General features: G+C 43.5%; 1 protein-coding gene across 1 annotated transcript in view; it reads right to left on the bottom strand.

Annotated features, from left to right (window-relative positions):
• dars1 (aspartyl-tRNA synthetase 1) overlaps positions 1-19,692 on the bottom strand; it is a 39,631-nt gene extending 19,939 nt beyond the window's left edge. The window contains exons 1-6 of the mRNA XM_034109662.2: positions 19,553-19,692; positions 16,498-16,597; positions 13,459-13,488; positions 13,030-13,087; positions 6,722-6,814; positions 4,867-4,969 (exon numbers count right to left, since the gene is read on the bottom strand). Of these exons, the coding sequence (XP_033965553.1) occupies positions 4,867-4,969; positions 6,722-6,814; positions 13,030-13,087; positions 13,459-13,488; positions 16,498-16,597; positions 19,553-19,575 (407 nt within the window). The 5' untranslated portion in view covers positions 19,576-19,692. The remainder of the gene's footprint in view (positions 1-4,866; positions 4,970-6,721; positions 6,815-13,029; positions 13,088-13,458; positions 13,489-16,497; positions 16,598-19,552) is intronic.
• Positions 19,693-23,593: the final 3,901 nt, after the last annotated feature.

Raw genomic sequence — 23,593 nt, 5'->3', positions numbered from 1 at the left:
TGCTCAACAGGATGTATTTACCAGGGAGGGGGTGAGGTAATCAGTTAAACGGAGTGATACGAAGCGAGACGAAAAGAGACGAAGAGGGACGGCAGGAACCGAAGAGAGACGGCGGGAAATGGAGAGAGACGAAGATATACGAAGACAGGCGGCGGGAGACGAAGAGAGGCGGCGGGAGACTGCGATTGAAGTAAAGTGACAGACAAACATTGAGAATTTAGATATAGTTAGATAGATTTAGAGTTTTGAAGACTCAACTATGATGAAGAGAACTCTGAACGTGAGTCAAGCTTTAAGCTTGTTTTTTGACATGGAGGAGGAGGAATCTGTGATGTTGCCCATGTGTCGTAGTTGACAGAAACCGCTTTGAAGCGTGGCACAAATAAAGACAGAATAAACTGATTTTTGTACATAATGTGTATATATATATATATATTTGTATTATATTTATAATAACACTTTTGCCATATCAGAATTAGGGTTGCCAGAAACTGACCATGATCAAAATCGATTATTCGGCAGCCCTGGCGAATAATAATCGATTATTCGACCGACCCCCCAAAAAAAAAAAAACATAAATAATAAAAAAATATATATAAATAAAATCGATTTTTAAAAATAATATTCGATTATGGAGACTGTAGCGAATATTCGAATAATCGCTGGCATCCCTAATCAGAATGAAATCACATGTACATTATTTAAGCTTTTAAATATTTTGTTGTGCCTACTGTGTCACTGTTGACCTGTTATTTGTTCATAACATTTGTATATAGGCTCATGCTAGCTAAATCAAACTTTCACATTATCATAGTGACATCCCATGTATATATTTCCAGCTTTCAAATGGTTTCGTTGTGTATGTTTGTGTTACCTATATGAAAAATAATATCATTTTCGAAATCTGTTTTTACGTTTCTTTGGGTCCAATATGTTCATATAGTATCTCAAAATGACAGAAATAACTATCAGGTTATATAGGTGAGGTTGTCCTTAAACATTGACATGCCAAACATTTCTTAATGGGGTTTAGTAAGACAAATCAAAAGTATGCGAAAACGGCCAAATTAGCCCAGGACTCCAAAGGGTTAAAGTAACGTGCAGTGTCACATAGTTCCCCTTACTAATTGTTTACCAGTCAAGAAAGACAAGTAAATGCACAGGCGAGGTGGAGGGGGATTGCTGAGCTTTGAGAAAAGGGTTGTAGCTTACATCCTTTCACAGCTCCAGGAAAGCACCTAGCTAAACAAGAAAAACAGTTTGATGCTGCCCTTGAGGTGAAGAATTGCCCCATTATACAGAGTATAAAACAAACTACAGCATGTGAAGGGAGCCCATTCCTAATTTTGTCACATCGTCCTACACAGGTTTTTCAATGAAACCCAGAGCATCATCAGAGATAAGAGGAACAATACTGTCATGCCGTGCGAGGCCAGATGGGAGACCTGCTGTAATCCTTCACTCCTCCTCATTAAAAAGCAGTAATGAGGGACTGAACACTGGGGTACTGCTGTCCCTTCAGCCCCACCACAGCTGTCGACATATTCCTTCCCCTCTGGTAGGAGATCAGTTGGATAAAAAAATCCCCACATTAATAACCTCTGCTGCACGGCCGTGAGGCTGGCGGCGGCGGCACATTCGGAGCGCACTAACGGAAACAGACTGATTGTCTCAGGACCGAGGTGACAATATCACACAGAGAAGTGAAATAAGAGAAAAGAGGGATAGAGATTGCTTTCAGGACACATATGGCCATTACTTCAGCTAATAATGCATCACTAAATAAAACAAGAGGCCAGCAGAGCTCACTACACTGACGTTCAGTTTGAAAAGGTGAAAGACCCTCAAACAAGTGCCATTACCTTTACTTGAACTCTCATTATCCTGCAAGACTTCTGACCACTTGCTGCTGATGACTACAAAGACACACAAATAATAAAACAAACAGGAGAAACCGACAGGCCGTTTGCACTAAGGTTAAGGGGATAAGAGACAATGCTATTGTGTCTTCTAGGTGCACTTTCTAAACAAAGGGAGCAGCAGCTATGAAATGTCACACACCTCCATTATGTTGGAGAGAAGCCATTGACCTGAGTGAAAGACATCTCTAAATATCCACAAGGAAAGGCCAATCCAAAACGTCTACATACCAGTGGAGGAAGATGAGAACATGTTTATTTTTTAAATATGGATGAATCTTCTTTTGTAAAACTTCTTACATTTTAAGCGCTTTGAGCACCAGCAAAAGCGCTTTATAAATGTAATGTATTATTATTTTATTTTGGTGGAGGGCTGCTAACCTGATCCCACACACGACAGAGACTATGATTCTTTCAAATTAGGGCTTTAAATAACAATTATTTTATCGTTTTCTAGACGAAGCAATTCATTGTTTAGTCTATAAAATGTCAGAAACTAGTGTCAAAGGTTCATCCCTGTTATTCAAATGCCAATGTGATGTTTTGACATGTCTACAAGCACAAAGATATTCAGTTTATTATGAAATACATCTGAGGAAGTAGGAACTCTACGCTTCAGATGCTTGAAACAGCAATCTCTGAAATAGTTATTGCAGATGAATGGTTTGTCAAAATAGTTGCAGATTCTTTTCTGTCCATTGACTTATCAATAAGTCAACTTATTGTCGTTGCTCTTTTTCAAACACGTGTCATTCAAATTAAATATTATTTAAGAAGCTGTGATTGAATCCGGTAAGTCAAGGTAGTATCAAATCTACGAAGACCCTCAGACAGGTTTATTATTCCAGTTTCAGCTCATATCCCTTCTCCCCCCCACCCCGTCGCTCTGTAAAAAGGTACTTGAGCAGAGTAAAGGTTGCAGAGCCTGAAGATCACTTAATTAAATTGTGTGAGTGAGAGGAGGATGACTTGGACATACAATCTGCGAGAGGAGACTTCCGGAGCAATGTCATCAGTGCTCTTGTGATTATGAGAGGATTTACTTGTAATCCAGGGTCTTACTCGGCTTGTCAGACAGGGGCCACAAAGGGGGCCACAGGACCCGATAGTGCCACCTGTTTTTAACCATTGACATATAAAAAGCACATGACATTTAAACGCTCTGAAACTCTTGGTCATTACTTTCCTTGTAGCATAACTTCACCATTTTGTTTCAGCTGATGTTTTGACGACCATGTCATCACTCTCACTTGCTCTGTGTGGTGCCAATGTGTTGCATACAAATCCAACTGCCCAACCACAACTTTGCAGAACCACATTGAGAAACCACGCAACTTTAATTAAATCATCCAACAGTTTCAAGGATCTATTGAAATGTCTGTTCGATGTCCTTAACACAATATCATGTGACATACAGAAAACACTTCTACAATATTAAACAACATCTAGCTGAAAATGTGGTCCTTTTTTCTGCCTGGGCTTAGTGTGGGGGGGAACAGAAAGTGAATTGTAAAAATGTCTGGGAGCAGTCAGCTGAGCGGCAGGGGAACCACGGTGTGGTCAGGAGATTCTGACGCTTCTTACAAAGTGGGGTCAGCGTGTTCAGGCAGAGGTCAGCTGGGGTCTGAGCGCCGGTGACCTCGCCCTCATTAGAAACACGTCCTGGTGTTTGGCTTTATTTTCTTGTAAGCCGCAACCAACTGTCGAAGGGTTCCTGGGTTCTCATTTACAAAAACACGAGTTTAATTATGTGGTAAAATGGTAATTTATGCACATTTTTCTCAGACATTTAGCAGCTCAGACTTGTTTACGAAGACTCAGGCAGGTGTGTACATACACTTCAACATTCATCACTTACTTGCATCATTCTTTCATACTTTTTAATGAATCTGGCTGAACTGAATGTTTCTAAAACTACTACAGTGATATACATTGTGTTGTAGATGCTCTCTAATAACCCAGTATTCTGTAATGGGGATTGTTTTTCCCAAAAGATCAGCTGAGAAGAGTCCCTCGTGGCTATGAGGTCACTGTCTAGAACAAAGGGAAGTCTCACATATCCTAACGATGTTTGCTTAGTCAGTAATATGCTGTTAGAAGTCAATCTCAACTGTTTGTTTTCGCAAGTTTTGTAAGATTCTGTAGGAGGATGAAACCGCAGACACTTCAATATTCAGTATAAATGGCAGCTCTTGGCGAGACTCTAAGGCTATGATAGCTGTTTGTTAATGCAAGGCTCCTTTTTTTAAACACAGCTGCAATCTCTGCATTGCTTAAGCACCTTGTACCTGTGTATGAAATGTGTTTGTAAATAAAACGACTATGCCTTGCCCAACTTCTTCATTATCCAATGTCTTAACTGCTATTATGGTGTGGCAAATTGCAGTAGCGGGTGTTGCCTTTGCCTAATTAAGCAATACCTGCCATTTCAGAAATACATGTTAATTATGATCTTTAACAAGGACACATAGCAATGGAAGACAGATACTGATGAATGCAATATATGTTTTAGCACATACCATGAATTATGTTATATTTGAAGCCTTGTGAACATCACATTTCAGTCTGAAGTGGCACTAAGTCAGCCGTCCCCCTTTTGTGCTTTTAATAAAGTGCATATCCGCTGATAGTCAGGTTCATTTACAGTCTAACGGTAATGGGCTGCAATTTGGCTGAGAACTTGAATAATGATGCTTGGCTCTTAAGTATTTCCTCCTCCTCTGATCCGAGCTGTTGGATTTGCCATCTCGACAGGAACCGCTCCATTAAAAAGCGCTGTAACCTGCCATGTTAACAGGCAGCTTTTGTTGTGGAGTGAAAAATGATTGATTCCCCCACCCTCCACCCTCAGAATGTGTGAACATGGATCGGTGGGACGATTAGGGCCCAGGGTTTTCCCACCATTGTTTGCGCCCTCTCTGACAGGAAGAGCGGTCTCGGTACTCACTTTGCGGCAAACTTGACCATCTGCTTGCTGGCACGATCTCCCACTGCGACCAGCGCCTGCACGTTGAACTGCTGCTGACGCAGGACCAAGAAGCATTGCTTGCCTGAAAACAAAACAACAACAAATGCGGGGATGTTAAGATCTCTATTATGCATGCTTGACATGCTTGTCATAATGAAAGCTTGGGAGATCTCTCTGAGGCAATGTGCTTTTGTTCAGTCAGAAGTCTACGTGTGACTCCAGCTGGAAGGATATTCCTTGTCTACAGGTAAAGTGTCAAACGTGTGTGAGCGCAGGATTCTCTTTGAAGAGCACTGTGTTGAGAAAGGGTGATTGCTACCTTCCTAGCAAACACACACCTAGGAAGAGTGTAAACAAGTTAGCCAACAAAAACTCTGGGCAGTAGACAGTCAGACCACCCAGGTACTTTGATGTTTGTTGCCTGTGAGAAGGGGGTGGGTGGTGGGGATAATAGCAAAGCCAAGATCCCACCAACAGATGCAACTCATCCCAGACCAAATCAGGATGTTGTCCTGCTCACGCGGACATCCTTACAGCGAGCCAGGAGAATAAAGACATGAAGGAGGGGAAGTGACTCTTGACTCTGGAAGTTATCTTGAGAGGAAATGGGCCAAAAGATAATCATTCAGACTTGGGTTTATTTGGAATCACAAGTTCACAGCAGGAAAAAAAGAAAAAGCTTGGCGTTGATACCGAGATCCAATAACCTGGCAAGGCTCAACAGGTTCATTGTATTCAAATAGAGACACTTCATAGCTGCCAGTAGCTGGGACCTGACAATTGGAGGTTATGCCAGCTCCCAGTTGGCGGTGACATGCAAAGTCTGACTATGATTGGTTCAGCTTGTCAAACTCTGCTTAACACGGAAGGAATGCTCTGCGAGTATCTGCACAATCCCACGGAGGAATATATAGGAGAAGATGGGGGGAAGTTTGGTATGAAGCTTTGTAATAAACACCGACTGGTTATTTTGTGGTTTTTGAACCTCACTGTTATTCAACCTGAGGAGATCGATATCAGTATGGCTGCTGTGAATAGTCAGTGTAATTAATAGTGATTGTTCTTCTCCTCTCTTTCTCATGTAGCACATTTTTATATATTGTTCGGGAACCATTAAAATCTGGGGTTTCTTTTAGAGTTGCACTGACTAAAATAACAACCCCTTCCTTTTTATTTAAATGTTTCATGTCATCATATTGTAATTGCCATCTGTAACTGAAATTTTTCAACTTTAATCTTTGTTTACATTTTATTCAATGCTGTTTATTTTAAATTAGATTTTCTTTTTTGATCGAATTTACAATGTTGAGATAAATCGACAAATCTGCAAAATAGTCAATAGAGTAATCAATTTATGTTTGGTTTATTTGATAGGGACAGTGCATTTTAACGAACATCAGTGTACAATTCAAGGTGTAAAAGTGCCGACGTAAGCAAATGTACACACACACTCCCTAAGCCGTTTACCAACAGTACAAGTCACAATACAAAAGTAATAATACAAAATAATAAAGTAGAAAGGAAAATAAAAGATTACCCACAGTCCTAGTTTGCCTCGCTATTAGTTTTAAAAGCAGAATGTTGGGCTCTCCCTTACCATGTAATCTAAAAGCAAGTCAAAGTCAACGGGTTTTGTGGTTTGTTATTGAAGAGAAGGCAGTGAAGAGTATAGCTTGCCCAAGGGCAGAAGCTTTAGCTATTTTGCCTTTGTACACCGAGGATTATCACAGGGGTCATCTAATCTTGGCTGTTTGTGTCTTCTGCACAAAGAAAGTATCTCAAAGCTGAAAAAAAGATGAACAAAGATGTGGTGGAGGGTGGGGGGGGGTCTCACCTTTAGCTCTGCTGGTGTGGACTCTGGCACGCAGCCAAATCAGCTGGTCAGCTTTCTCAGGAGAAAGGTCTTCGACCCGCACCAACACCCTGTCTGTCACACACACACACACACACACACACACACACACACACACACACACACACACACACACACACACACACACACACACACACACACACACACACACACACACACACACACACACACACACACACACACACACACACACACACACACACACACACACACACACACACACACACACACACACACACACACACACACACACACACACACACACACACACACACACACACACACACACACACACACACACACACACACACACACACACACACACACACACACACACACACACACACACACACAAATAATGTATTACTTCAAAGCACGTTTTCTGGCTCCATTTCCCCACATCTGAGTAAAAAAAACTAACATTCCCCTGCACACTCCCAAAGGCAGAAAGAAATGTGAATAAGCATGCTTGTGCGTGTGCAAACGAACACACAATAAAATGCTCAAATTACTGCGGTGCCTAATAAATAAGACACACTAGTAGGGCTGTTGAAAAGCTGTCCAACTCAGCCTTTCTCTGTGGGCTTTATGACAAATTGACTCTGGTTTCACCTGTGTCACTCAGAGGCATGCTTTCTCCTTATTATCAGCGAGGAGAAGCAGCAGACACTGAGGCAGCACTGGAGAAAACAGAGCCGCCCTTTTGGCTGAGAACTCCACGTCAACCCACATGAAAGCCCTCACCCCCTGTCCTCTAACCCCCTCCCCTCCCAATGGTTTGGATCGGCATGCAGGTGAGGGAGGCCCCAGTTTGTTTGCTGCCACTGGAGCTGAAAGAGCATCCAGACAGATGGACGGCCTCTTTGATCCCAGAGCTATCTCACACTATTAGTTACTGCAATTATCGCCGCTGCAATCGCGTTGAGAGGAGACACCAGAAGCATTTTCCACAGTGTTTATCAGTTGTAATGGTGTTATCTGTAACTTTCTGACAGCCAGACCAAGGTACAGTTTTCTAAGAGGTTGTGGATCAGGAAGCCATCCTGTATCAAAACATTTCATTTGAGAGTTGCCGCACATTATCCATTTCAGGATGCCTTATTTTTGTTATCATGTCGTAAGATGTTTGTTTACAACACAGGGCTGATTCATGTGTGCATTGTCCGTGTGCATTTAACCCAAGAAGGAAGGAGAATCTTGAATCGTTACCCTTCTTTAGGATTTATTTATTTTAAAACATTAATGAGACCCGATTTATTTAATATTCCTTTGTTTACTTCCGCGACATAGTGACATCACCATGTAATACTTGCGCTTCTATTGGATAGCACTCCAACAAATTGTATGTGATAGGCTAAGGGGCGGGACATCTTTAAGCAGTTGACCAATCACAACAGAGACGGCCAGCTAACCAATCAGAGCAGACTGGGCTCTGGTTTTAGACAGAGGGTGAAAAGAGGTGTGAGAAAAATAAAGAATTTTTTTTGAACATTAAAGCATGGAAACATGTCGGAGGCACAAAATAAAAATATGAACCTGAAAATGAGAATAACAGGGACCCTTTAACTAAACAATAGAGTACATTGTCAAATGAATCTCTACAGTGGTAAGGCATAGCCAAATGCATTAAAATAACAAGGCGTCACTTTGCAGAACTCTGAATGTTTAAGAGACTTCGGGTAAGTTTCAGATGATTGACAAGAAACTAAGAACGATGCAGCACACAGATAAGAGGAAAAACACTCAACACTGATACCTGGAAATGAGAGAAAGAATACATTTCTGTTCAAACCAAGCGAAGTCTTGTTGAAACAGATTCTGTGAATTTGTGACAATGGAGGAAAACATTTGACTGAAATGCACATCACATGCTGACTTTGACGCATGTTTGGAGAAGAAAGTGACATGTACAGCTCAGGGTTTCCGTTAGCCGGTAATTACCGGTTTTTAGCTGGTAAAATTGATAAAAAACCGGTAAATTCAAAACTTGACGGTCAAAATGTCTGGTAATAATTAGGGAGGCTCCGATAGATCGGCCGCCGGTCATTATCGTCGATATTCACTCTTAATAGTTTGATCGGTGCTCTCTATAAAGGCCGATCAGGAGAGCTGGATCTGATCGATATGGACATAAACGCGAGTGAAGTTTAACCGGACGCGAGAGAGAGATCAGATCAGCTGCTGAGTCAGACCGAGACACGCAGCTCTGTATAATCACCTGAAGCCCCGCCCTCTGTTTAGCGAGCTGCAGGAGCTGCTTGAGAAACTGACGGGCTGTCAGGAGAGAGAGGGAGGGAGAGAGGAAAAGAGAGGCTCCGTTTCTCCATCCATCTTCTCCCGCTTATCCGTGGTCGGGTCGCGGGGGTAGCAGTTCCAGCAGAGAGCCCCAAACTTTCTTTTCCCTGGCGACATCAACCAGCTCTGACTGGGGGATCCCAAGGCGCTCCCAGGCCAGCGAAGAGATATAATCCCTCCACCTGGTCCTAGGTCTACCCCTTGGTCTCTTCCCAGCTGGACGTGCCTGGAACACCTCCCTAGGGAGGCGCCCAGGTGGCATCCTAACTAGGTGCCCGAACCACCTCAACTGGCTTCTTTCGACGCGAAGGAGGAGCGGCTCAACTCCGAGTCCCTCCCTGATGACCGAACTTCTCACCTTATCTCTAAGGGAGACACCAGCCACCCGGCGGAGGAAACCCATCTCGGCCGCTTGTATCCGCGATCTCGTTCTTTCGGTCATGACCCATCCTTCATGACCATAGGTGAGGGTAGGAACGAAAATGGCCCGGTAGACAGAGAGCTTTGCCTTCTGACTCAGCTCCCTTTTCGTCACAACGGTGCGGTAAAGCGACTGCAGTACCGCTCCCGCTGCTCCGATTCTCCGGCCCATCTCACGCTCCATTGTTCCCTCACTCGAGAACAAGACCCCGAGATACTTGAACTCCTTCACTTGGGGTAAGGACTCATTCCCTACTTGGAGTGGACAGTCCATCGGTTTCCTGCTGAGAACCATGGCCTCAGATTTGGAGGTGCTGATCCTCATCCCAGCCGCTTCACACTCGGTTGCGAACCGATCCAGTGAGTGCTGAAGGTCGCAGACCGATGAAGCCATCAGAACCACATCATCTGCAAAAAGCAGTGGTGCAATCCTTACTCCACCGAACTGCAGACCCCCCCCCCCCACGACTACGCCTCGAAATCCGATCCATGTATATTACAAACAGGATTGGTGACAAAGCGCAGCCCTGGCGGAGGCCAACCCTCACCGGAAATGGGTCCGACTTACTGCCGAGGACCCGGACACAGCTCTCGCTTTGGGAGTACAGAGATTGGATGGCCCTGAGTAGAGACCCCCTCACCCCATACTCCCGCAGCACCTCCCACAGTAACTCCCTGGGAACCCGGTCATACGCCTTCTCCAAGTCTACAAAACACATGTAGACCGGATAAGCGTACTCCCAGGCCCCCTCCAGGATCCTTGCGAGAGTAAAAAGCTGATCCGTCGTTCCACGACCAGGACGGAATCCGCATTGTTCCTCCTCAATCTGAGGTTCGACAATCGGCCTGACCCTCCTTTCAAGTACCTTGGAGTAAACTTTCCCGGGGAGGCTGAGTAGTGTGATGCCTCTGTAATTGGCACACACCCTCTGATCCCCCTTTTTGAAAAGGGGGACCACCACCCCGGTCTGCCACTCCTTCGGTACTGTTTCCGACTTCCACGCAACGTTGATGAGACGTGTCAACCATGACAGTCCCTCAACACCCAGAGCCTTCAGCATTTCCGGGCGGATCTCATCCACCCCCGGAGCTTTGCCACTGTGGAGTTGTTTAACGACCTCAGTGACCTCCCACCGGGAGATTGGTGTTGATCCCCCGTCATACTCCAGCTCTGCCTCTAACATAGAGGGCGGAGTTGTCGGGTTCAGGAGTTCCTCAAAGTGTTCCTTCCAACGCCCCAACACTCCATCAGTTGAGGTCAACAACGTCCCATCCTTACTGTACACAGCTTGGATGGTTCCTTGCTTCCCCCTCCTGAGGTGTCGGACAGTTTTCCAGAACAACTTTGGTGCCGCCCGAAAGTCCTTCTCCATGTCTTCTCCAAACTTCTCCCACACCCGCTGCTTTGCCTCGGCCACGGATGAGGCTGCTGCCCTTCGGGCCTGTCGGTACCTTGCAACTGCCTCGGGAGTCCCCCGGGATAACAAATCCCTGAAGGCCTCCTTCTTCAGTCGGACGGCTTCCCTGACCACCGGTGTCCACCAGGAGGTTCGAGGGTTACCGCCCCTTGAGGCACCTAGGACCTTGAGACCACAGCTCCCCACCGCGGCTTCGGCAATAGAGGCTTTGAACACCGACCACTCTGGTTCAATGTCCCCAACCTCCACAGGAATGCCCGAAAAGCTCCGCCGGAGGTGTGAGTTGAAGGCCTCCTGAACTTGGGCCTCCTCCAGACGTTCCCAGTTCACCCGAACTACACGTTTGGGCTTACCAGGTCTATCCAGAGGCTTCCCCCGCCACTCGACCCAACTCACCAGATGGTGATCAGTTGACAACTCCGCCCCTCTCTTTACCCGAGTGTCCAAAACATACGGCCTCAGGTCCGATGATACGATAACGAAATCGATCATGGACCTTCTGCCTAGGGTGCTCTGGTACCACGTACACTTATGAGCATCCTTATGTTCGAACATGGTGTTTGTTATGGCCAATCCATGACTAGCACAGAAGTCCAGTAACAAACCACCACTCCGGTTCAGATCAGGGGGGCCGTTCCTCCCAATCACGCCCCTCCAAGTGTCTCCATCATTGCCCACATGTGCGTTGAAGTCTCCCAGCAAGACTAAGGAGTCCCCTTCAGGAGCCCCATACAGGACTCTTTCCAGGGTCTCCAAGAAGGCCGAATACTCTGAACTGCTGTTGGGTGCATAAGCACACACAACAGTCAGAGTTTTCCCCCCGCAGGCGTAGGGAGGCGACCCTCTCGTCCACTGGGGTAAACTCCAACAACGAAGCACCTAACCGGGGACTTGTGAGTATCCCCACACCCGCCCGGCGCCTCACACCTTGAGCAACTCCGGAGAAGAATAGAGTCCAACCCCTATCCAGAAGTAAGGTTCCAGAGCCGACGCTGTGCGTAGAGGTGAGCCCAACCAGATCCAACTGGTACCGCTCCACCTCCCGCACAAGCTCCGGCTCCTTCCCCCCCAGAGAGGTGACGTTCCACGTCCCCAAAGCCAGCTTCTGCCGCCCGGGTCTGGTCCGTCGAGACCCTCCGCTTTCACTGCCACCCTTCTGGCAGCGCACCCGACCCCATCGATGTTTCCCGTAGGTGGTGGGCCCGCGGGACGGAGAAGCGGAGGTGTTGCCCACGTTGCCTTTTCGGGCTGGGCCCGGCCGGGCTCCGTGGCAAGCCCGGCCACCAGACGCTCGCCGACGAGTCCTCCTTCTGGGCCTGGCTCCAGAAGGGGACCCCGGGCTTCCTCCGGGCCGGGTATCCTCACTTCCTGTGTCGTCTTTCATGAGGTCTTTTGAACCAATCTTAGTCTGGCCCCTTGCCTGAGACCAATTTGCCATGGGAGACCCTACCAGGAACACAAGGTTCCAGACAACACAGCCCCCAGGTTCATCAGGGCACACAAACCTCTCTACCACGGTAAGGTGCTGGTTCTTCAGAGAGCTCCGTTTCTCCCGTGTTATTATTCAAAGTTAATGTAAACTTCTAAATAATGTACGTTATCTACTACAAGTAGTTTGTTTGAATGTAATACTTGTGTTGTTTGTGGAATAATTTATTGAAAGATGAATCTGCATTTTTTTTTCGATCCGTTACGATTATAAACTGAAGCAATATAAAAATGAGCCCCGTGAACTGAGTTTTAAACATCAGCATATCTGCTCATAGTCCGGTAAATTACCTGCTAACGGAAACTCTGCTACACAACTCTTATTATTATTATTGAAATATGACCGGTAAGTTTCAAATGTGTCCGGTAAAATAAATTCTGCCCGGACATTTGACCGGCGAGAAAAAATCCTAGCGGAAACCCTGGTACATAATACTACAAATATCTAAAAGATAGTTAGTAGTTTAAGTTGAAATTAAACTAGCAGTCACATCCAGACCAAGCAAAAGCTCATCCCGTTATTACTGACGAACAGAAAGATATATAATCAATCTTCATGATCTCGCTACTATTTGCATGTGTTTTTAACAATGAGAGGTATTTCCGTTGGTTGTTATGTTTGCTCAAGGAAATAACGTTCCTACTAACCCAGTTTTTGTTGGGACTGGACCATCGGCGGCACACCATATCTGTCCTTGGCGAAGTCCTGAAAGAAGAAGAGCATGCCATCAGAGATCAGCCACTTGATCAAACGTCTAAACAAAACATTACACCACTTGATGCGTATGCGCCTCTAACTCTATTGTTCTCAAAAGCAACTCCACCACTTTGATTTCATACGCGTCAGTGTGTCTACTACATCGGAGATAACACCCTTCCAGAGCAGATAATCAGGCTTATCACGGTGCTAGAGAGAAAATGGTCAAACAGAAAATGGAGACACTGACTTCAGTGTGTGAGCATTTACATACAAACTGTTGCAAAGGTGTGAAAGCAAAAGGCAGAATCACAGTCAGAGAGGAAGGCAGGGAATAGGTCTTAGAGGATGAGTACTGTGTTCCGTAGGGGGATACTTACATCTTCCTCTGAGCCCTGCTGGTCGGCAGCCTGAAACACAAAAGAGGGCACAGGGATTTTAAGGGCATTGCAAATAGCCAGGCAACAGGACTATCCATTGAACATTTTCAAAAACAATGGCGCAACTTAAAACGTTTTGCTACAGCAGTCATGGAAATTGTGTTTTATATCTTGTGCTATCAGGGATTCGAATAAAATGACTAAATCACAGCTCGAGCCTCAGACGCCTGGAATACACGGCTCTTTTTCACATTGCTCTAACAAATCATAGACAATGAGTAATGGCAGGAGGAGATATGACTTTGTAATAGAAACAGTGTAAGTGGACAGATTCTTTATCTCTGCACCGACTTCAGGCAAATGAGTCCCAGAGCGCGATGAGCTCGAGTCTTGGCGAAGATACAATTCCATTTCCTATGCAAATTGATATTGGTGTATGGAAATGGCTGATGGCAGTAGAGTGAATTGGAATCGCCCATCCTTGATATGATAATCCAGTCGCATGATGGATGATATTGCAGCTTATGATCAGCTGGATATAGACCTGCTACGGCCCCGTGCGACAGATCCTCACCAGAGACACTAAAATATCAAGTGTCAGCGCAAAAACAACACAATGGTAAATAAAAAATAGCTAACACTCCCTCCGCGAACATTCAACTTAGCTCTCAGGTGCCCCCCCCCAGGAAATGCTTACTGTGCCACACTGATGTGGGCAGCATATTGGTGACACCTGCTACTTCAATGAAACTTGCTGACTGCGTGAATTCAGATGGAACACAGGATACGTTAAGTCATGACACATGAAAGTGCAGGATGTGTAATTATTTTTTAATCAGCCGACCGTCTCAAGCTAGACTACATTTTTTGTAAATAGGGATACAGGTTTTGTTTTTAATAGATAGATTTTGCTTTGAAAAATAATTTAGGGATGTACTGACACTGATCAGGATATTAACATTATTGGGCAATTGGACCACCGTTACCAATCCACATTAAATAATGACCTGATGTGAGCTGATTATGACACTTTGACTTTTGCCATTCCTGTGAAACTAAAGGGAATGTCAATTGAAATGTAGGATTTGAAGAGAGTCCACTTTAAATCGTTGCACATGTACACACATTGAAATGTGGACTCTGCAGTTACCCCTTCCTGGTTATATTATATAACCTCTAGGTCCCAAGTCCCAAATGTGTTAAGAGTTGGCTAAAATTCCCTTTTCTTAACTTTAGTCTGGGAGTTGTATGGAAACAGTGAATTGAATAATTAATGAAGAACATAATACTTGTGTTACCATGTTGAATAAAGCTCAGGAGAGATGCTCAATGTAAGGACTGGCATTACGTGGTATTAACATCATTAACATCAGCGTGTGCACGAGGCTGCTGCAGATGTTCTACCAGTCTGTGGTGGCCAGCGTGCTCTTCTTTGCCGTGGTGTGCTGGGGTGGAAACACAAACACTAGGGACACTGGCAGGCTGAACAAGCTGGTGAGGAAGGCTAGCTCTGTAGTGGGAGTACAACTGGACAATCTGGAGGAGGTGGCAGAGGGGAGGACGAGGAGGAAGCTCGACAGCATCCTAGAGAACCCCTCCCACCCACTCCACGCAGAGCTAGTGAAGATGAGGAGTACGTTCAGCCACAGACTAATCCCTCCACCACAACGCACCAAGCGCCTCGGACAGTCCTTTGTGCCTGTAGCCATCAGGCTGCACAACAAGGGGTTAAATAGGAGAAAGAAATCAAATTAAATCACTGGTCATAAATATATACTGTTTTCACAACCCATGTTAAACTTGTCACTTTAACTTGTTATGCACTTTATAATTTAGATGATGACGAAATATGTATATATGCTGACAGTTATTTTACTCTTATTTTTTTTTTTTTTATATCTCCTATTTTTATAGTCTTTTATTATTATTATCATTATTTCCTTGATTTTATGTTATTTATTTTAGATTTTAGATTTTATTGATCTGTGTGAATCTTTGCTGTACTATTTTTCACTCTTACCCTGTTGCTGCTTTTGTACAACTGAATTTCCCCTCGGGGATTAATAAAGGTTCATCTTATCTTATCTTATTGCGTTTAAGATAAACACAATGTAATTTTAGCAGTTCACTTTCTGTTAGTAAGGGAAGAAACAGATCAAAACAGGTATTCTAATTATAATGTATTAGTTGAAGCCTCATACTAACTTCCAAAAGAATGATCCCATTAGGTTCTTGTAGCTTGGTAGTGTTACACAGATTATTACTCCACATCAGAAGATACGCTATGTTTAGGAATTGGTGTCAGTGTGTGGACTTAAAATTCAGATGGCTGCGTGCATCTCCAAAGTTGAAAAAAGCTCATAAATATCCCAAACCGGTGTCATCTGAGGCAATGGAAGGAATGCAGACACATGCACGGCGGCCTCTGATGAGTGTGGAATACAAACTAAATTGGCACTCCACGTATTTTGGCAAAGGAAACTAATTCACAAGCTCTGCTGGATTCCAAAGAAACAAAGAACTCAGTTTGAAACCCTATTGGCAGTATTCCTGTTGAGTTCATTAGAGACGGGTTCATGAAGTACTCTATAAAGTCTTTACTGTATGAAAACCAAAAGGTCCTGTGCAAAGATGATCTCTTTCACTCACTTTGACATTTCTAAATGAGTCAACATTTCCCACCAGGAGACACTGTAAGCCAAGTGAGTGTTGTGGGCGTTTTGGTTTGCTAATCCAACATGTTCCAGAATACTTTCTTAGGTTCAAGAACGTTGCAGTAAGTGTGATTCTCACAGTTTAAAATGTGTAATATCTTTCTCCACTTGTAGTTATAGAGCTGCTTATATGTTGTGCCCTCATTGTAGAAAAAACAGTGCTTTGTTTATTTGGACATAAACACGGCCAACATGACAGGAATACTCAAACAATGGATGCTGTGCGGCTAACTGACCCTCCTGGACCCACAATGCCCTGCAGAGCCGCACGTCACAGCCTTACCAGCTGTAATGGAGGAGGCGGATGTTAAAAAACAACACTGACCAGCTTGGCCTGCTTCTCAGCCTTCTTCGCAGCTTTCTCCGCTTCCTTCTGCTGTTTCTTCAGGCCTTTCTTTGACTGAGCCTGGTCCTCCTCCATCGCCCTGCAACAGGAAGAGGTACACAACATAAACATTTAAGTCAACTTCCACCATCTATTGCTCTCGCATCCCTAAAGGAAGTTATTGACTGCCTGGGAAGAAAAATGCATTCTTAGCCATCGCCGCCTCCAGCTTCTAAGTCTGGGCTACCTTTAATCCCATTGTTATTTCAGACAAAGCAGCTGTAGAGTGCGTGAGCGCAGAGACGAGAGGTTTGGAGAGCGGAGATGTCAGAAAGTACGATTAGCTAGATAAACACCGCCGCTTTAAGAAGACATTAGTCTCAGCAGCACTTTCTAATCCATTATAGCATTTGTGAAGAATACAGATGATCTGATTATGATAACATTAAGTCTTATCTAAACGTAGAGGTGTCTTTATTTGCTAAATGCCAATGCCACACTCAAAGCTCAACACAATGTCAATGCTGAGAAGCATGTGACATTTGCCTATAAAGTCAAGTTGCTTGGTAGCAGCCACAAGAAAGTAAACTAAATACACAGCACTCTTTCAATGTAACAATTGGGTCACAATATAGGATGAGTGTAATGTATGAATGAAGATCATTTAAAATGGAGAAAGACTTTAGACATCTAACAGGCAAGAGGGAACCACACTAGAGCACAATATAAAGGGAACCGTGATTTAATAGGCTCACATTTCAACGTTAAATGTACGTTAAAGGGTATTGAGCCTGTTTCCCGTGACGTCGCGTTAAATGTCTGTCTCTGTGTATCTTGTCCTTGTTGATGTTGCAAATGGAGCTGCTGTGATGCAAGAAAAATGTAAAAGTTGATCTCTCAATAAAGTATAATTGTATCATACAAGTTGACATTTTTTATTTGTTTCTTATAATAATGTTTACTTTTATGTTTGAAAATGCAAACTAAATGAAAAGTGATTTCTGATGGCCTTTATCGATGCAACATCAGGGCATTCTCTGTAGTTTACTGAGGAAGTGATACACCACTGTTTTAGGTCAAACAACAGAAGGTTGTAAAAGAAAAAGCTGCAATAAACCAGGTAGTCCTGTAACAGACTTTGTTAACAGTTTCCACTACTTCACTGTGATAAGAGTGTGTGTTAAGGTTGCAGGTGGATGAGTTAGTGCGGTTTGGTTTTCCCCACTGACCAGGTGTCTAGACCTGAAGGAAGCCCACGAGCAAAATGGAAACTGCTCGCATTTCATCACAGGAAATAACAAGGACCAAAGGCCAACTATACATAGCAATAAAACCTAAACAAGAAACACCAATCCCAACAGATGATGAGCTGGTCCTACGAGGGAGGACTTCAGACTTCCTGTATACAACGTTTAGGATTAGACAATACCTGACAGGGTTTCCCGGTTAGACTTTGCACATTTGAAATTGCTTGTGGCTTTTAAATCGATGTGAAGAGATTTTGTCTGATTCAAATATTTTATGATTTCTCATGAAATTGAATCCGAGAAGTTCAAATATGAGAAGTTGCTGCACTGCAAACAGGCCCCATCTTTCTCAGTAAAGCGTAAAACAAATAACTATAATGTATGATATGTTGTGTGTTTTATAACTGTTCATAACCGTGTTTAAAGAGCATTTGTTCTGTATGTATTGAATGCAACAAACAACCAAAAACCATAAATAAGAGTAGTAGAACCTAAGGCCGGTATTTATATCTTCTAACAACCGGTTGAATTTGTTAAACTGGATTCACAATTATCTTTCCCTCAGGCAATGAGGTGAGACTGGCTGTCTGGGACAGTCCACACACTACTACAATCTGCTCTCAAATCAATACAAAAACAAACCGGCTCATTTAGTTCAGACTCACACCCTAACCCACAATTATTGTTTGTTGCATGGTTACACATAAACAGCCAATCCAAATTTGGCGAATTATGACATTGTCATGTCATCAGGTGTATTTATAAAACACAATTAATTAATGAAGCAGTTGCACATACAAAGAAAACCCTGTTGTGAGTCATTGTGTAAGACTTAGTCATCTGAAGTACACACCATTATGATTGATAGTTTAAAATAAAAATGAAACACAATCCAAACGTTTGTGACACAGACGTTTTAAAATGTTGTTGACAGGGTGTGAATCAATTGATCGAAGCAACGGATTGTGATGTTGGTTTGAATTATTGTTTAAAAGTGTTTCCCATATTTAAACCCCTCCCCATAATAACTGTGGTGCACACAATACTAAAAACCTCTTATTTTAATGCAATGAGATTAAGATTGAGGTAACACACAGGTTACTAATGTACTGCAGGGTTTTTAAATGCCTTTATCTGAATGTCTTTCATTTTTGTAAAGCACCTTGAATTGCCTGGTGCTGAAAGGTGCTATATAAATAAACTTGCCTCGCCTTATATTGCTTTGCATTGCATCATACAAGTTTTTATTTTTTTCCTGTCACACATTCCTTCATTTCTAATACACAGACTTTACAACTGAGGGGGTCGTGGCCCATGACCAGAGGCACAACTGACAGCAGGGGAGTGTGCATGAACAGGACCAAACAGGTGGGGATTTAAAACTGCTTTTAAAAAACAAAAACAATAAAATATTGTTTTGCATGTTGTAAACGAGGTTGCAAACACAAAGTCTGACATTTCTTTGATTGCAACCAAGTTATTATTCACCACAGACACTAGCCACGTACATACACACATAGCTTATTTAGCAAGGCTATCATAAACTGAGCGATTATTTAATATAATTAGTGTTTAAATGAGACTGCACATAGGTTAGCTATCATATGAGCTATATTTGTGTTTAGTTATATATTTCTGCTAAACGTCATGACTCATGATGTATTTACTTGAACTGTCAGATGATGCAATCTGCAGTCTGTTTTAGTAATGCTAGCTAGCTGCTAGCCGTTCTACTGTTAGCATACACTAGTATAAGAGTTTCTGTGAGACGTTATTTACGACACGAACACATTTCACAGCGTTCTTACCCCTGGACTTCGTCTTTAGTCATGTTGAGCTATATTCGTGGAGAATGAGGACGAAATGTTGAACGACTGTCAGTCCGAAAGAAGCACCACATCAGCTGTTCAAAGCATGGACGTGCACAGGAAGGAAGGACTTGTTTTGATGTAGCGCCAAATACCGGATACTCCGTCTAAAACGACTCACTGAATCATAGTTCCGGCCACCTATTTTTTCAGTCCTGCACATGGTTAGACAAAATAAGGGAACGGAAAAGTGTTTGTTTGGTTTGTAAATGGTTTCAAACTACTTCCATGATCACTGATGAAAGAATTACTGTAGTAAAAATAGCAAGAAAGAATTGTGTTTTTTTGTTTTGATGTATGCCAATTATATCTGAAGTACTGCTTCTCTTTGTTTTTTTCTCAGATTGGCCTCGTGATTAAAACATTTTTATTTATTTATAAATGTGTCTTTATTATTTCATATAAATCCCCTTTCTTTTCTTTGATGATGCCGTTATTGTATTATAGCATGGCATGTGTGTATTCTCTGCTAGATGTTGCATCTTTTTATTGTGTGTTAGAAAATGGCTGCGATACGATATTTGATAAAATGATGCCCATTACTTTGAAGGCATTTGCAATTTGTTTAAAAATAAAGTGTGCTTGCTAAGACATAATATTTGAATGAGAAACCAGACATAGCTTTTGGGAAGGTTAAATATGATGTGTACATATTGTTTGTGCATAGAAATGTAAACCTTTATAAACTATGATAAACTGTCTAAGCGTGCATGCAAACCATGGAAGTTAATAAAGTGGTACATTATTATGTGGGTTTTCTATTTCATATACAGACACACATGACTAAATCAATAGGAAGGGATATTGCTACACAACCAGCTTGTCAAAAATGATATGCTGTGGTCTTCATTATTTTTGATTAGAAGGTTCCACCATGTGTGGTCATCTAGTAGTTATTATATATCCACATGCACCCCTAAAAAGTGTCACTGCATGAAATGAGTTTCACGCCTTTGGTCGAGCTCTCTGAGTGCATCCAGGTATGCAGTGACCTTTGAAGGAATGGCTGAGCACAGTGAGTGATGGTGGGTTGAATACAGTGGGGGGTCATCAAAGCTTTTCTCAGGCTGTTGGCCACAGGAGCTCCTGATGCAGGAAACAGCCTTCCTGCTGCTCACTTTCCAACCAAAACAATGCAACCATTAGAGGAGCAGGTCGCTACCCACAGGAACCTGTGGTATTAGTGTTCCTTTCATCCTTGTTTACAATAGCCCATTTAAATGTATATCTGCATTTACTGTCACTGTTCATTTTATACATCTCAACAGCAAAACCTACATCAACACGTCCTGAACAATGGTCTCAAGTCGCGGTTTGAAACTGGCCCACTGGTAATGAATCACCAATAGAAAGTATTTCCTGTACATTTGAACAGCTTTGCCCTTTAACCCACAAAGCAAACAAGCAGTTGCAAACAAGACACTCTTCCCTACTTCAACATACACATATGAGTTTGTTTTACGAATATATAAGATGTCAGAGAGGTTGGATTTTGCACAGGAAGTTTATATTGAGGCTTAGTAACAGATGAAAACATTATTATGTCACAAAAACCTATTCCATCTAAAATAAATACTTCTGTTGATGTATAGATTTACAGTATGGATGTTTATGTGTGTTTTGTTGAGGAGTAAGCCTTTTCTCACCACACAAAGAGAGCGAAAGCTTTAATAATGAATGAAAGAGCACCTTCTTATCCCTGAGGGTTTATTCCCAAAGGGGCCCTGAGTACTGTGTGTGCACTCAAGTGGACCCTTTGGATATTTAGGATAAAAGCTTTATGTTTTGTCTTGGTGATAATGGTTAAGTATTCCAAAAATGGTATGCAATATAACAATAGGAACCAAACAAATTGATCCATAAAACAGATGACTTAAAAACAAGATATCATTCTCAGGAACAGTAATACAAGCATATCCATTTTACTGTTTGTTTTAACCATGTTCTTCTTTTGGGCTTTTTCTGTTTTTCCAGCCTCTGTTTTAAGGCAGGTATGTCTAAGTCATCACTTTTGTTTGTATTGAAGTTTGCGACAGTTCCTGATAATGCAACATTTGAACAATGTTTCTACATTTATGATAGCTCACTGTTATTTGGTTAAATAGTTTCCTAAAATATCATCAGTTTACTGGGAAACTAACCATGCACATCAGGTAACATTTCTGTGTAGTAGATGATCTGATCCTGAAGCTCTCCTGATGAGGTGAAGGACTAAAGGCCCTGACACACCAAGCAGTCACCAGAGGACTAGCCGACGCTGAAGTCGGCTGTTGCCTGGCCGTGTTCTCCTGCGTTTTGGCCATGTGTCGCACGGGAACACACCGCACCGACTTCAGTGCGTGAGTGGCAATAACTCTCCTTACCAGCAGGCGGCGGTAGTGTGTATTCGTCATTCAAAAGAGGCAACAACCGGAAGACAGAGAAGAAGAAGAGTATCTTTTCTCCGTAATATCATACAGAGCTGGCCTCTCCTGGATCAAGGTGATGAGCAGGTCTTCGTTTGCATCATTCCAGATCGCCATGATGAGATGAAAATGAATAGCAGTCTGTGTGTGCCTTCTTAAATCGTTTGTTTACATCCCTCACTTCCGCTTCGCTTCTCATGCACTGATTTGCTAGCTGAACAGCCAATCAGAGTGATTATTTGGTCCGACTGCCAGACCCGATGCATGGCCGATTCAACATGTTGAATCGGCCATGCATCGGGTCTGGCAGTCCAAATAAGGCGTGTCACGGTCGACGGTGCGGGACACACCAACCTGACTACGGCGCCGCGAATGCCCGATGGCCTCTGACGGCCTCTGACGGCCTCTGACTCCCAAAATCGGGTTGGTGTGTCAGGGCCTTTAGACCCCATTTACACGGGAATGCAAACGAAACGCAAACGAACCAAATTCGATTTCAAAAAAGTCTTCTGTTCACACGGATACGGCTCAATAAACGTGTCCCTTCACACGAGACCGCTCGACCCGCTGGAGACGCTGTAGTACATATGCCGGGCCTATAAGTGGTGCTGTACTTCCGCCACAAAATACACCAAAAGCAGCGAAGAAGACCCCTGAGCATGGTTGCCATGGTTGCCCTTCTGTTTATTCTCCAAGGTGGATTTAGCAACATGTAGTTCATGTAGTTCTCCATGTCCACTTGTTGCTGATGGTTGTGGTAGAGGAGCTGTAGATTTGGGTGAGCAGCAGAGGTGGGCAGAGGCGGGGCTATGGCTTCATCGTTATCAGGAAAATTATCATATAGGGCGTACACACGGAGCCGTTTGGCCCCCGTCAGAGCGTTCCCTCCGCAGATCTATCCTTGGGACCCATTACGGCCCGTCTACACTACAGCGTCGACAGCGTCGAAAGCTCCAATCTGCTCCAATCTGCCCATTCACTTTCAATGGGGTGACGTCACGTAGCCGCGCTTTTTCGCCGAACTGAATTGTGGGTAGCAGAGCGAGGCGTCTCAGGCGTCTCAGGCGACAGAAGTTGAACAATGTTCAACTTCTGTCACCTGAGACGCCGGAGTAGCCAGCGCCAGCCAATCAAATCCCGTTTCCCAAAATCTGACAGCTGAAGCCGTAGCCAATCAAACCGCGTCTAAGCTGGGAGAGATATCCCGCCGTTCATTTCTATATTTCAAAAAAAGTCGGAGGAGAAACTAACTATCGCCGTAGCAAATCACCCGGTTTTGTATGACCAGACCCTCTTCACCTACCGGGATACAAACCGGAGGAACCAGGCATGGAGGGAGGTGGCAGAGACAGTGGGGGAAACTGGTAGGCTTTCGCCTGTTTGGGGAGTTTATATATATATTGCTCCCATACAACCCATACAATCCCCGGGGTTTTTTGCTTTGTATGTCGGGGGCGGGAGATTCATGTGATTGGTTGTTGGCCGTGTTGCTTGAATAAAATCCCCAAGCTCCAGACACGCCCAGCTCCAAGCTATTTTTGGAGCTGTAGTGTGGACGCTCCGTTATCGTTTTAGG

This window comes from Pseudochaenichthys georgianus, chromosome 21, assembly GCF_902827115.2.
Source record: "Pseudochaenichthys georgianus chromosome 21, fPseGeo1.2, whole genome shotgun sequence".
Taxonomy (NCBI): Eukaryota; Metazoa; Chordata; class Actinopteri; order Perciformes; family Channichthyidae; genus Pseudochaenichthys; species Pseudochaenichthys georgianus.
Note: the sequence above shows the minus strand (reverse complement) of the source record. Positions and strands in the feature narration are given on the sequence as shown.